This window comes from Bos mutus, chromosome 3, assembly GCF_027580195.1.
Source record: "Bos mutus isolate GX-2022 chromosome 3, NWIPB_WYAK_1.1, whole genome shotgun sequence".
Classification (NCBI taxonomy): Eukaryota; Metazoa; Chordata; class Mammalia; order Artiodactyla; family Bovidae; genus Bos; species Bos mutus.
The window spans coordinates 102,161,495-102,176,812 of record NC_091619.1 but is presented as its reverse complement, the minus strand read 5'-3'; the positions used below and the strand labels follow the sequence as shown (position 1 = coordinate 102,176,812).

Below are 15,318 nucleotides of genomic sequence, written 5' to 3'. Positions count from 1 at the left end.
ATCTGTGCGACCCCATAGACGGCAGCCCACCAGGCTCCCCGTCCCTGGGATTCTCCAGGCAAGAACACTGGAGTGGGTTGCCATTTCCTTCTCCAACGCATCAAAGTGAAAAGTGAAAGTGAAGTCGCTCAGTCGTGTCCGACTCTTAGCGACCCCATGGACTGCAGCCCACCAGGCTCCTCTGTCCATGGGATTTTCCAGGCAAGAGTACTGGAGTGGGGTGCCATATCAGGTTAGTAGTAGCCTATTAAAATATAGTAGAAGATAATTCAGCAAGGAATTTATTTTCAGAAACAAAGTACAAAACTGGATGTTGGAGAATTTTGTGAAATAACTTCAAATTGTGTTAAAGTTGGTGGTTTTATGAGCTAATAATTATTTATTTTGTTCTTGTATTTTAGGCCTCAACTCCATATAGCATAGATTCAGATTCTTTGGGAATGGAGTGTATTATTTCGGGAAGTGCCTCTCCAACTCTGGCAATCAACACTGTGACTAACAAAGTAATTCTTTTTTTTTGAACATTTTTGAAATGTCATTGATAATACATTTTATTCACTTATATAGTAACAACAGGTTTCTTTATGGTTGAGGTTCAAGAAGATATCAGTTTGACCAAACCATACATGGCAGTTTGAAAGCTGAATCCTCAATGCTTTTTAGCTTTACGTAAGTTAGAAGTAAATAAATAATGCTCTGGAAAATTGAAAAATACTTATTGGGAAGCTCTATATTAAATCTAAATTCTTGACATTTCCGGTCCCAAAAACTTTTTTTGAGTACAGCATTTTATTGAATCAGTTTGTTTCAATATCATTGGTTACCCCTCTAAATATGTGATTTAAAAAAAGATTGACAAAGTCCCAGGGCATCAACTGAATCCAGTAAGGTAAATAGTTCAGGCAAACTTCTAGAGTTGATTTGAATGTTGGTCAACATCTTTCATGATATTCAAGTCTAGGTACATACCCAGAAATAATATGAGGTAGTCTACTGCAATTTTTTCTTTTTTAGACAAGGGTCAAAACTTTGTGCCAGCTCATTATTAAGTATACCTGCTGCTGCTGCTAAGTCACTTCAGACGTGTCCAACTCTGTGCGACCCCACAGACAGCAGCTCACCAGGCTCCCCCGTCCCTGGGATTCTCCAGGCAAGAACACTGGAGTGGGTTGCCATTTCCTTCTCCAATGCATGAAAGTGAAAAGTGAAAGTGAAGTCGCTCAGTCGTGTCCCGTGTCCGACTGTTCGCAACCCCATGGACTGCAGCCTACCAGGCTTCTCTGTCCATGGGAGTTTCCAGGCAAGAGTACTGGAATGGGGTGCCATTGCCTTCTCCAAGTATACCTAGTGGGATACAAATATCTCTTTGTATCAAGAGATATTTGAAATGAAGGTAATTTCTTAACTTCATATCTCAAAACCCTATAAAGGCTGTGGGAGGTTCATGAAGTAACTCAGTTCTGTGCATTTGTTTCCTCCTTACTGGACCATGATGGGCACCTTGAGGATGTATATTTCCCACACTTGTACTCATATAATCTGTCAGTCTTGCTTTTACCCTCTCCTCTTGTTTCCCTTGTTTTCACTTGCTCTGTTTTTTTATCTCTCATGCTTGTACTCTCTTGTGCACCTACATAAACACAAACACATACACATACTCAATTGCTATATGTAGTATCTTTCTATTTGTTAAAGTTAATGGACTAACAGAAGACAGGTTATATCAGAGTCAGATTTCTAATTTAGATAGGGAACTTGCAGCTGAGATAAAGAGTAATAATTTTTGTCAGATAACAATATACAGGCTGATGGCACCAGAATCACTTAGGAGAGGGGTGAGTATGTTAGTGTGTATGTTTGTTTGGTGATGGTAGTAATTCCTAGATTCCATTGCAGCCCTACCAAATCAATTACTTTATCTTTATGGAGAGGACCCAGAAACCTGTACTTTAAAAAATCATCCCTGAGGGTAGCCAGCTAGACTTGAGTATTTCTGGTGAAATCTATGGGCTGGAATCAGAAGTATCCAGTACTGTTCTTTGCAGTGGTCCAAGTAGGAGATACTGAGTTCTAAACATGGAAGTTGTGGCTATTAGGAAACAATTAGAAAATAATAATGCTGAGACTTCATGACTATTAGCTGGAGTTTTTGGACTTCTACTTTCAGATATGATAGAATAGCTAGTATCAGATTAACCCTTCTCCCTATCTATATAAAATTACCACTCCATCCCCCACCCCCTGCCTACCAGTTAAAAAGAGGGGAGAGGCATTGGAGAAAAAGATAGAATTTCAGAAGTGAAAATCTCAATAAAAAGGGTAGCACACTGAGATAAGCTATACATATTTTCCTTTGGGACGTTTCCCACTTCTCAGTGCATGGCATAGGGGCTGAACAGAAAACTGCAAACCTTGAGCAGTCATTGAGCTAGGGAGGCAAAAGCTGAAGTTTGAGGTTGCCAAAGAGCCAGGGCTTAAGGACCATTATCCTGAGGAATCTCAAAAGTGAACCTCAACTTTTAGCAAGCAGTATCCACTTAAGGCTTTTGCTGACCACTAACCTGTGTGTGCTTGGACTCGGACACAGACAAATCAGGTAGAGCTGGCACTAGCCAGGATTCAGCAGTCTCACAGAGAAGGGGGAACAAAAATTGTAGTTCTTCCAGAAGGGAGCTATGGTAATCACCCCAGTATTTCAGATCGATAATTCAGAAAGATTATATTCTATGAGTAAGAGCAAACCAAAAATAACACCAGTTTCAAACTGTTATTAGCGTGGTATGCTAATCTACTTGCCAAAAGGAAACTAAATTCTTTCTGGAAGATAACATATCCTCAGCTTTTTCAAGTTTTCATAAGTAAGGTCTCATTTTCAGGAAAGAATTGTCAGACATTCCAGGAAACAAGACCAAATAATTAAATGCCAAGACAGGGGAAAGACAAAGGATATCACAGTATCCACAAGTGATCTAGATACTGATTTTTAAATAACTGTGACTAATATGTTGAAGAAAATAGGCAAATTATAGAAAACTTAATTGGAATCTGTGTGGAAGAATCAAGAGAACTAAGAAGTATAACAACTGAAATTAAGAATTCAATGGATGGGTTTAAGAGAAGATTAGACCCACCAGAGGAGAGAATCAGTGAACTGGAAGATAGTACAAGATATGCATACTGACGCATGATGGAAAATCCTGGACAATTCATAAAATTTAGGAGATAAATGGGATATCGGGAAAAGCTCTACTGAACTTGCCATTAGGGTTCCAGAGGAGAAGAAAAGGAAATAGAGAAGAAGCAGTGTTTTAATTTTTTAAGACTGATAAAAGATAACACAGTACAGATTCAAGAAGTCCTGAGAAGCTCAGGAAAGACCAATTAAAAGAAATCACTATTAGGCAAATAAAAATCAAACTACAGAAAAACAAGAATTAAAAAAAAAACCAACTTAAAATCAGGAAAATAACAGGCAACTTTAAAGAAACACACTGAATTCTGAATAGAAATGATAAAAGACCACCAGAATGAACTTTTTGTAGTGCTGAAAGGAAATACCTGCTAACCCAGAATTCTCAAATTAGAATTTCTATGAAAAAGGGTTAAAAAATAGTCTTTTACAGAAACAAAATGTGAGGGAATGTTACTAGTTCACCCATATTAAAAAAATTAAAGGAGGTTAATTTTTCACATAGAAGGAAAATTGCCCTGTGCAGAAAAGAATGAAGAAAACCAAAAGAATATGTATGTCAGTAAATAGAAATATGTATTCAGTGATTAAAACAATAGCAGTGCTGTTGTATAACACAATGATTTGGAGTCTAAAATGCTTGCAGAAGTTAAAAAGTACATGACAGTACTAGGGTAAGACAGGAAATGCATGTACTTAATGTCTTCACATTGTGTGGCAAGTAGTAAAAGTACTAATTCAAAGACGTGTAGCAAAATAGAGGGTACTGATTCTTAATACTTCAGTATATATCAGAATAACTAGGAAGGCTTGTTAAAAACTCAGATTCCTGGGCCCTACTCTGAGAATTTCTGATTCTCTTAGTCTGGATTGAGATCTGAAAAACTGCATTTCTTTGAAGTTCTCAGGTATTGGTCTTGTATTGGTTCAGGTTGCTTACCTTATAAACCACTGGTCTAGCTTACTACAAGAATAGTAAAAGAATATTACCAAGTAAGGAAAAATAATAAATCCTTGATTAATCCAAAGTATCCAAGAAAGGAGAAAAAAATGAACAGAGAAGAAATGGGAACACAGGAGAATAAATAGTATTTAAATCTAATTGCATTAGGAAATATGTTAAATGTAAATGCACTGAATATTCAATTTAAAAGCCAAAGAATCTTTTCTGACCACAATAGCATGAAACTAGAAATCAACTGTAGAAAGAGAAATGAGAAAAGAAAAAAAAGATTACATGGCAGCTAAACAACCAGTGCATCCACAATGAAATCAAAGAAATTTAAAATACCTTGAGACAAATGACAAACAACCATACAAAATCAATGGGATGCAGCAAAGCAGTTCTTAGAGGGAAGTTCATAGTGATATAGGCGTTCCTCAGAAAAATAAGAAAAGTGTCAAACAACCTACCACCCAAAAGAATTAGGAAAAGAATAAACAAAACCTAAAGTCAGCAGAAAGAAAGAAATAGTAAATAGAAATTTTTTAAAAAAATAGGAAAAAATAAATAAAACCAAGAACTGGTTCTGTGAAAGGGTAGACAATATGAATAAACTTCTGGCCAGGCTCACCAAGCAGAAGAGAGGACCCAAACAAAGTAAGAAGTGAAAGAGAAGTAATAACTGATACTGCAAAAACACAAAAACCCATAAGAGAATACTTTGAACTATACTAAGAAATGGACAAGTTTCTAGAAAAATACACCCTACCAAAACTGAATCAAGAAGAAATACATAATACACCAGAAGTGAAATAGAATCTGTAAAAAAAAAAGAGAAACTCACTGCAGACAACAGTCTAGGACCAGATGGCTTCACTGAAGAAAGCTACCAACCATACCAAGAATTTATACCAGTCCTTCTCAGACTCTTCCAAAAGATTGAAAAGGCGGGGGGAGAACTCTTCTAAAGTCATTCTATGAAGCTCTTATCACTGTGATACCAAAAACAGACATAGACAATAACAAAAAAATTACAGGACAATATCTTTGATTCATATAGATGCAAAAATTCTCAACAAAATATTAGCAAGCCAAATCGAAGAATACATAAAAATTCTTAGGTGGCTCAGAATCTGCTTGCCAATGCAGGAGCCACAGGAGACGTGTGTTTTTATCTGGATTGGGAAGATCCCCTAGAGAAGGAAATAGCTACCCACTCCAGTATTCTTGCCAGGATAATCCCATGGAAAGAGAAGTCAGGCGAGCTACAGTCCCTGATTGTGAAAGAGTTGGACATTGCTAAGCTGAGGATGATACTATGATCAAGTCGGATTCATCTCAGGGTCACAAGAATGGATCAGTATATGCAGTATATTTTTAAAATCGCTATACTATTCAAAGCAGTCTACACACTTAATGTGATCCCTATAAAATTACCCATGATGTTTTCCACAGAACTAGAATAATCCTAAACTTTATGTGGAACCATAAAAGAAACAGAATTGCCAAAGTAAACCTGAGGAAAAAGAACAAAGCTAGAAGCATAACCTTCCCAGACTTCAGACAATACTGCAAAGCTGTTGTAATCAAAACAGCATGATATTGACAGAAAAACATACATATGGATCAGTGGAACGGAATACAGAGCCCAGAAATAAATCCACCCACCATAGTCAATTAATCACAAAGGTCCATCTAGTCAAGGCTATGGTTTTTTCAGTGGTCATGTATGGATGTGAGAGTTGGACTGTGAAGAAAGCTGAGTGCCGAAGAATTGATGCTTTTGAAGTGTGGTGTTGGAGAAGACTCTTGAGAGTCCCTTGGACTGCAAGGAGATCCAACCAGTCCATTCTGAAGATCAGCCCTGGGATTTCTTTGGAAGGAATGATGCTAAAGCTGAAACTCCAGTACTTTGGCCACCTCATGCGAAGAGTTGACTCATTGGAAAAGACTCTGATGCTGGGAGGGATTGGGGGCAGGAGGAGAAGGGGATGACAGAGGATGAGATGGCTGGATGGCATCACTGACTCGATGGACGTGAGTCTGAGTGAACTCTGGGAGTTGGTGATGGACAGGGAGGCCTGGCGTGCTTCGATTCATGGGGTCGCAAAGAGTTGGAGACAACTGAGCAACTGAACTGAACTGAAGGAGGCAAGAATACACAATTGAGAAAAGATAATCTCTTGAGCAATGACAGAAAGGGAAGAGGAACTGAAGAGCCTCTTCATGAGAGTGAGAGAGGAGAGTGAAAAAACTCACTTGAAACTCAACAATAAAGAAACTAAGATCATGGCATCTGGTTCCATCACTTCATGGCAAATAGATGGGGGGAAACTGGAAGCAGTGACAGATTGTATTTTGGGGAACTCCAAAATCACTGCAGATGGTGACTGCAGACATGAAATTAAGGACACTTGCCCTGTCTTGAGAAAGAAAAACGGAACTGGAGGAATCAAGCTCCTTGACTCAGATTATACTACAAAGTTAATTAATCAAAATAATATTGTACTGGGACAAAAATAGAAATATAGATCAATGGAATAGGATAGAAAACCCAGAAATAAACCTTTGCACCTGTGGTCAATTAATCTGTGACAGAGGAGGCAAGACTATACAACAAACAAATGGTGCTGGGGAAACTGGACAGCTACATGTAAAACAATGAAATTAGATCATTCTTTAACTCCATACAGAAAAATAAGCTCAAAATGGATTAAACACCTATTTGTAAGACTGGATGCTATAAAATTAGAGGAAAACATAGGCAGAACACTCTCTGACATAAATCACAGCAATATATTTTTCATTCCATCTCCCAGTATAATGGAAATAAAAACAAAAGGAAACAAATGGGACCTACTTACACTCAGGAGCTTTTGCACAGCAAACAATAAATAAACCGTAAAGACAACCCACAGATTGGGAGAAAATATTTGCAAATGATGTGACAGATAAGGGATTAGTCTCCAAAATTTACAAAGAGCTCATGACACTCAACAGCATCAAAACAACCCACTCAAAAAATGGACAGAAGACCTAAATAGACATTTCTCCAAAGAAGGCATACAGATGGACATTAGGCACATGAAAAGATGTTCAACGTTGCTAATTACTAGAGAAATGTGAATCAGAACTACAATGAGATATCACTTCACACCATCAAAATTTCACAAACAGTAATTGCTGGAGAAGGGTAGAGAGAAGGGAACTCTTGTACACTGATGGTGGGAATGTAAATTTGTACAGCTACTATGGAGAAAAGTATAGAGGTTCCTTAAAAACTGAAAATAGAGCTACCATGTGACCCTGCAATCCCACTCCTAGGCATATATCTGGAGAAGAATGTGATCCAAAAGGATACATGCACTCCAGTATTCGTTCATTGACTGTTTACAATAGCCAAAACCTGGAAGCAACCTAAATGTCCATTGACAGAGGAATGGATAAAGAAGATGTGGTATGTATATACAGTGAAATACTACTCAGTTGTAAAAAAGAATGAAATAATGCCATTTGCAGCAACATGGGTGGACCTAGAAGTTATCGTGCCAAGTGAAGTAAGTCAGAAAGTTCTAGACAAGAATCCTATGATATCACTTACATGTGGAGTCTAAGATACGACATAAATGAACGTATTTGAAACAGACTGACAAATGTGAAAAAGTTATGGTTACCGAAGTGAAAAGAGAGTGGGGAAGGGATAAAACAAGAGTTTTGAATTAGCAGATATACACTACTATATATAAAGTAAATAAACAACAAGATCTTACTGTAAAGCTCAGGGAACTATATTCAATACCCTATAGTAAAGTATAATGAAAAAGAATGTGAAGAAGCATATATGTGTGTGTGTGTATAACAATCACTTTGCTGCACACCAGAAACTAATACAACATTGAAAATTAAATAACTTCAATTTTTTTAAAATGCTAAAATTGTCAGACTGGATGGAAATACAAAAATTAAACTATGTTCTACTTATACAAGATAAATTGTAAAAGAAAGAAGACACGTCACTAAAAACAAAGATTTATTTTTGGAAAAGGACCATTTCAGTAATTAACTGTAACACTACTAAATTTGCATATGCTTAATAACAGCCTCAGAACCTGGCAGGACTGAAAGAAGAAACGGATGGATCTTTGACCAGTGAGGTGGGTTTTAACATGTCTCTGCTGCTGCTGCTTAGTTGCTTCAGTTGTGTCCAATTCTGTGCGACCCTATAGACGGCAGCCCATCAGGCTCCTCTGTCCTTGGGATTCTCCAGGAATCTCCAAGAATACTGGAGTGGGTTGCCATTTCCTTCTCCAATGCATGAAAGTGAAAGTGAAGTTGCTCAGTTGTGTCCGACTCTTAGTGACCCCATGGACTGCAGCCTTACCAAGGTCCTCCATCCATGGGATTTTCCAGGCAAGAGTACTGGAGTGGGTTGCGATTTCCTTCTCCATAACATGTCTCTAGAAATCATAAAACAGCAGATCAATACCAAAACACAAAAATCAGACAAATCCTATTCAAGATATTTAAAAGAATTGAACTACAAAATTAGGAAATTTGACTCAACTGATATATAGAATGTCTTATCCAACGGTTGTAGAATAGACTTTTTTTTTAACGTATGCATGGAATAATTACCAGAATTGATCATGTTATACTGACTTGTGCTAGAGCATTAAAGTGATTCTCAGCAAATTTCAGAAACCAACAACATACAGTGAGTATTTTCAAATGCAGTGGAATTAAAGGTAGAGATAATAGCAAGGACGTAATGAGAAAATCACCCAAAGTTTGCAAAATAAGCAATATAGTTACACAACCCGTGGATCAAGGAAGAGTCATTACAGAAATTAGAAAATAGTTGGATTGATGAAGAACAGAAATATGAAATATCAAAGCCTGTAGAGCACAAAATATTAGCCTCAATTGCATGTAGTAGAATACAATAAAGATGGAATGTTAACAGTTTAAGCATCTAGAAAAAGAAGAGCAAAATAAATTCTAAGGAGGAGGACATAAAAATAGAGGTCAGTGAAATAGAAAGCAGGTGTACTGAAGCCTGAGTCAACAAACAGACATTCACTTCTTTATAAAAGATTAATAAAGTAGATAATTTGTTTCTAGCCAAGGTGGAAGAGCAGGGTCTAGACTTAATTTGTTACTTCAGACAACTGAAAAAATAGACAATGTATATCAAACAATGGTTTTCAAGAGATTGGGTCATAAAGACAGTTATCCCCTGAGAAATGGTGAACAAAGTGAGTCCTGTGGTTGTACTTACTAGATTACTGCCTGGAGAAAGTTTCCAGGACACAAACTGGAACTAGAACCAGGAGAACTTGGTGGCTGGCGTTGCCAGGGCGGCATGTCAGAGGAGAGAGCTGCACAGAGAGGAATTTCAGAGTTACACAGAGGGTTCCTCTTGAGTCTTCCGGACTGTCGCGTACCAGGCTCCACAGTCCATGGAAGTTTTCCAGGCAAGAGTACTGGAGTGGGTTGCCATTTCCTTCTCCAGGGGATCTTCCCAACCCAGGGATTGAACTTGGGTCTCGGGTCTCCCACATTGCGGGCAGACGCTTTACTGTCTGAGCCACCAGGGAAGCCCTATTAACTGGGTATTTGAAGGTAATTATTGAGACTGAGGAAAGAACCACCTGAAAGTATTGGTGTCGGCAGTCATTGACATTCAATGGGCCAGAAGTAATTACTGTTCCCACCACAGTGAGATGCTTTGTAATTCAGTCTTTTGCCCTCGTAATGGAACAAAATTGGCCCTAGTTTAAAATACTGATCTGGTCCTACTTATACACTTTAAAAGAAAAACCCAGAAGGCTCAAACTGTTTTAAAGTAATAGCCTTTTTCAAATTAATTTTTTTTTCCCCAAATACAATTCAAAGCCCATAAATTCACCCTTTTAAAGTTTACAGTCAGTGGTTTTTGGTATATCCATAAGGTTGTACGACCATTAATTATTATCTAGTTCCAGAACATTTTCATTACTCCCAAAAGAAAATTCCATACCCCTTATCATTCATTTCCCATCTCCTCCATCCCCTGGTAACCATTAATACATCTTCTAAAACTGTATTTGCATATTCTGGACCTTTCATATAAGTGGAATTGCAGAATATATGGCCTTTTATGTCCAACTTCTTTCACTAAATACATTTTCAGAGTTCATCCATGATATAGCTTGTAACCATATTTCATTCCTGTTGTCAGATAATTTAACTGTGTCCCAGAATAAAGCCCAAGAACATTTATAGGAATATAAAAATATAGCACTTAATAATGTAAATTCACAGTAGTCCAGCATTCAATAAAAAGGCCGTCAAAAAAGCAGTAAAAAACAGTCCCTAATGAGAATTACCAGTCACTCAGAACTGACCCAGAAATGTCACGCATGATAGAACTAGTAGAAGAGAACGTTAAACCAGTTACCATGAGCCAAGACATGGACTAACCTAAAAGTGTCCGTCAGCAGATGAATGGATAAAGAAAATGTGGTACATAATTTATAATGGAATAATGCTCAGCCATGAGACAGAAATCCTGCTATTGGTGACAAAATGGATGGACCTTGAAGGCTTATGCTTAGTGAAATAAGTCAGGTAGAGAAAGAAAATACTATATGATGATATTACTTGTATGTGGAGTCTTGAAAGGCCAGACTCAGAAAAACAGAATAGAATGGTGGTTACTGTGGGCCTAGGGGGTGGGGAGAAATGGGGATATGGTCACAGGGAGTTTTTTTTTTTTGTTATAAGATGATAAAGTTTTAGAAATCTAATATATAGCTTTGTGATTACATGCATGGTAATACAGCACTGTTATATACAGAAAAGTTTCTGGGAAATTAGATCTTAAATGTTCTTGCCATTAAAAGGAATGATGATCCTGTGAGGTGATGGAGTTGTTAGCTAACGTTGTGATGGTAGTGATTTTGTAATATATATCAAACTACACCTTAAACTTACACAATGTCATATGTCAGTTATATCTCAATAAAGCCTGAGGCTAGGAGTTAGTGGGAACTGTTATTATATTTTATGGAAGTTCAGGTTGAATATGTATATAGACACTTGGAAGACATTTTAAAAACCCAAATCAAAATCTTTAGGGATAAAATTTATGTTTAGGGAAAAATTATGTTTGAGTTGAAAAATAAGCTAGATGGGAGACCTCCCTGGTGGTCCAGTCATTATGACTGGAGTCATAACACAGAGTATTAACTGAAGTTATGACCCGGAGTCAATCTGTTTAAGAGATAACTATGTAAAGCAAAAATTCCAAAAACAAATTGTGGATTTGTAACACATAAAAGTAAAATATATGACAGTCATAGTGTTCAGGCAAGGAGAGTAGAAATTAGTTACGAAAAAAGAAAAAGTTTAAAATTCAGGAAGTCAGAAGTAAAGCTGTCACTCACAGATGACATGATTGTTCATACGGAAAACTCAAAAGAATCTATAGATAAACTCTTAGAATTAAAAAATGAATTTACAAAAGTGTCAATATTAGATCATTGTTGGATTTTGGAAGTCATTCGTATTTCTTTGTATTAGCCATAGACAGAAAACAAAATTTGGAAGATAATGCTTACATTAGCATTCAAAAGCATCAGGTATAGAGATACCTTGTTTTATTGTGCTTTGCTGTATTACCCTGCCCAGATACTGCACTTTTTACAAATTGAAGTTTTCTGGCAACACTGTGTTGTCAGCTGATGGTTAGTTTTTTTTTGTTTTTGTTTGAGCTAATAAAGTACTTTTAAATTAAGGTATGTACATTGTTCCTTTAGACATAATGCTGTTAACACACTTCATAGAATTAGTACAGTGTAAACATGACTTTTTTATGTACTAGGAAGCCAAAAAAATGGTGTGACTCACTTTATTTTGATACTTTCTTTATTGCAGTGGTCTGAAACCAAGCCCACAATATCTCAGATATCTAGGATTGAATGCAAGACAAAAAAAACTATAAAGAATTCCTAAGAGAATAAAGGGTATAAATTAGTAGATATGTAGTTTTTGTAAAGAAGATTATTGTAAAGAAGTCAGTAGATTTAATATCCGAGTCAAAATTCCACAATGCTTTTTTTAGGAAAAGGAAGTTAGTAGAAAATGAACAGCTAATTTTGAAATATAAATGAGACTCCAGATGGGAAACAGTAATTGAAGAAAATATTGAAGATAAAGGTAAAAGAGGATTTATACTTCCAGATATCAAGAGTAAAGCTATAATAATTGAAAGTGTAATATTAGCATAAGAACAGACAGACAGACTTATGGAACAGAGTTCAGTGATGTCTTTCAACAAATGATGCTGAATCAGTAGTAAAGTGAGATTTTTTGTTCACAAAAATCAATTTCAGATGGATCAGAGACCTTAATATAAAGTTCTCAATTGTGTGAAAAAAACCCCAAATTTTTAAAAATGGAATGAAGGAAGTAATAAAGATTAAGAGCTGATACTAATGCTGTATGAAACAAAGCTTATGTAATCCTTGAGCTAAATTTGCTGCAAAAGGATAGAAAAGGATATATACATAGTATGAAACTAATCATTAATGGTAGCTGTCTGTATAAAGGTTACCTGTAACAGGAGATAATGTGGATAACTAATGACTGGCTGGTGAATGATGATTGGGGGAGTTTATGAGCAGGTCTTTGGTGTGCCAGTATGTTCTATGTCAGTAGTTCTGTGATCTGTGGACACCTGACTAACAAGTACTCTTTTTGGGATTCCATGATAATACTAAAATATTACTTGCCTTTTTCTTTGTTTTTGTGTTTTCATGGATGTAGCAGGAGCAATACAGGTAAACATCAGCGCAAGGCAAGGCAGTACTGACTGTGCTAGTACTCACTGTATTCTTCACAGCCACACACCCTTCAGATTGTGGGGGGACATAACGTTTTACCTCAGAATATCCTTGGTGATGCAGGAAAAATAATTTTATTAAAGTATGACCTTTGAGTACATATCTTTTTAAGAGTGTGCAGTGAAGCTGCAGTCCATGGGGTCACTAAGAGTCGGACACGACTGAGTGACTTCACTTTCACTTTTCACTTTCATGCATTGGAGAAGGAAATGGCAACCCACTCCAGTGTTCTTGCCTAGAGAATCCCAGGGACGGGGGAGCCTGGTGGGCTGCCGTCTGTGGGGTCGCACAGAGTCGGACACGACTGAAGCGACTTAGCAGCAGCAGCAGTGAAGTGAGAAGTATGCGTAAAACACGGTGTGATGGCTTCAAGGAAGAGCATTCATGTTGAACTAGCTGCTCTGTTAATGGAGATGTGATTTTACTTGAAAGACCAACTGACACTATTACTCAGATTTGAGTACTTGGCAGATATTTTCTTGAAAATGAATAAGCCTCTCACTTCAAGGAAAACAATTAACAGTGTCTCTTGCCAATAGTAAAAGTTGAGCTTTTAAGCAAAACACATAAGTTTGGAAAACTTGTATCCACTGCAGTGAGTCTGATAACTTCACAGTCTTTTCCAGTGAGATTATTGGTGATGTTAACAAGTGTGATGTTTTGAAATACGTCAGTATTTGGAAGATCTGCAAAGCTTCGTGAACAGTATTTTTCAAATGATCAATGTATAGTGTTATAAAATCATAAATGATGCATTCAGAATACAAAGTGGAAAGTGGATTATAATGCAGAAGAGTATGATAATTTATTCATGTGGTTTCAGGTTCTCCATTGCAACTAATCTTTTAAAAATCGCCATTTGTTGTATTTTAGTGTCGTATCAAAAAAGACTAAAGTTATCTGAAAAAGCTATTAAAATATTCTTCCCTTTTCCATATGTGTGTGTGTGTGATGCCGGGTTTTCTTCCTATCCTTCCACCTGAACAACATATTGCAACAAATGGAACGTAGAAGCAGATATGAGAATCTAGCTGTTCTCCCTTTAAGCCAGGGTTTGAGATTTACAAAAATGTGAAACAGTGACACCCTTCTAATTTTACTTATTTATTGAGAGAAAATTTTTTTATGTTATATAGTTGAGTTTGTGATTATTATTTTTAGATTAATAAATACTTAAAATTGTTAATTTCTGATACGCCAGTTATTGATAAATATATCAAAAACTTGTTGACTGCTTAATTTTTAAGACTGTAAAATGCTTCTATGATCAGAGTTTGAGAACTGTTGATTACATGAGTATGATTCTATGAATATGCCCATTTTTTAATTAACAAACTATAATTTGTATATTTACTCTATGTTACATTTTAGTAAATCTTATCTTCCTTAGTTGTGAGGATTTGTCTAAGATGATGGGAAGTATTTCTGGCTTGAGTAATAGGTAACAGCATAGACAGGAGAGAATGAGCAGCCAACAGAAGGACTATAGAAAGGATGGTTGTAATTTGTTGATATTTTATTGTTTAAGAGCCTGTAAGGTTGATTTTTTTAAAAAATGAAATTTATACTGGAAATACCAGAAAAATCTTTGCCATAGTTTTATTTCCTCTCATTTTCCCTTATCCACTTTAATTAGTTCGTAGACACATAATTATTCCTAGCTGATGTGAAGGTGAGACAGTTTGGTTTTACTTGAAATATAGAGGCATATATGCCTCACCTCCCTGGTAGCTCAGCTGGTAGGAAATCCACCTGCAATGCAGGAGACCCCAGTTCAATCTCTGGGTCAGGAAGATCCCCTGGAGAAGGGATAGGCTACCCACTTAAGTTTTCTTGGGCTTCCCTGGTGGCTCATAAGGTAAAGAATCCACCTGCATTGTGGGAGACCTGGGTTCAGTCCCTGGGTTGGAAAGATCCCATGGAGAAGGGAACAGCTACCCACTCCAGTATTCTTGCCTGAAGAATTCCAGGGACAGAGGAACCTGGCAGGCTACAATCCATGGGGTCACAAAGAGTCGGACATGACTGAACGACCTTCACTTTCAGCTTTTGACAGATGAACATTGGGCTTGACACCATTTTTAGTTTAGACAGAAGAGTGGTGATAGATCAATTGGTCATTAAATTCAGCAAGTATTATTATTTGTATACTGAGTAGAGAGCATAAGTGTAATGCTTACACTTATTTTGGGGGGAACTCAAGTTGCTAACAGTCTACTGTTGGAGAAACATTTGGGGAAGTGGCTAAGACTCTGAACTCCCAATACCAGGGGCCCAGATTTGGTCTGTGATCAGGGAGG

The 15,318-nt window shown here is 36.9% G+C and overlaps 1 protein-coding gene across 6 annotated transcripts in view; it reads left to right on the top strand.

The window, feature by feature from the left end:
• FOXJ3 (forkhead box J3) overlaps positions 1 to 15,318 on the top strand; it is a 125,843-nt gene that overhangs the window by 88,208 nt on the left and 22,317 nt on the right. For 4 of the 6 annotated variants that reach the window (XM_070368262.1, XM_070368264.1, XM_070368263.1 and 1 more), the window contains 2 exons: positions 402 to 503; positions 8,234 to 8,287. The exons of 1 other annotated variant lie outside the window; for it this stretch is intronic. In XM_070368262.1, the coding sequence (XP_070224363.1) occupies positions 402 to 503; positions 8,234 to 8,287 (156 nt within the window). The remainder of the gene's footprint in view (positions 1 to 401; positions 504 to 8,233; positions 8,288 to 15,318) is intronic. One more of the 6 variants, XM_070368266.1, reaches the window with a different exon arrangement.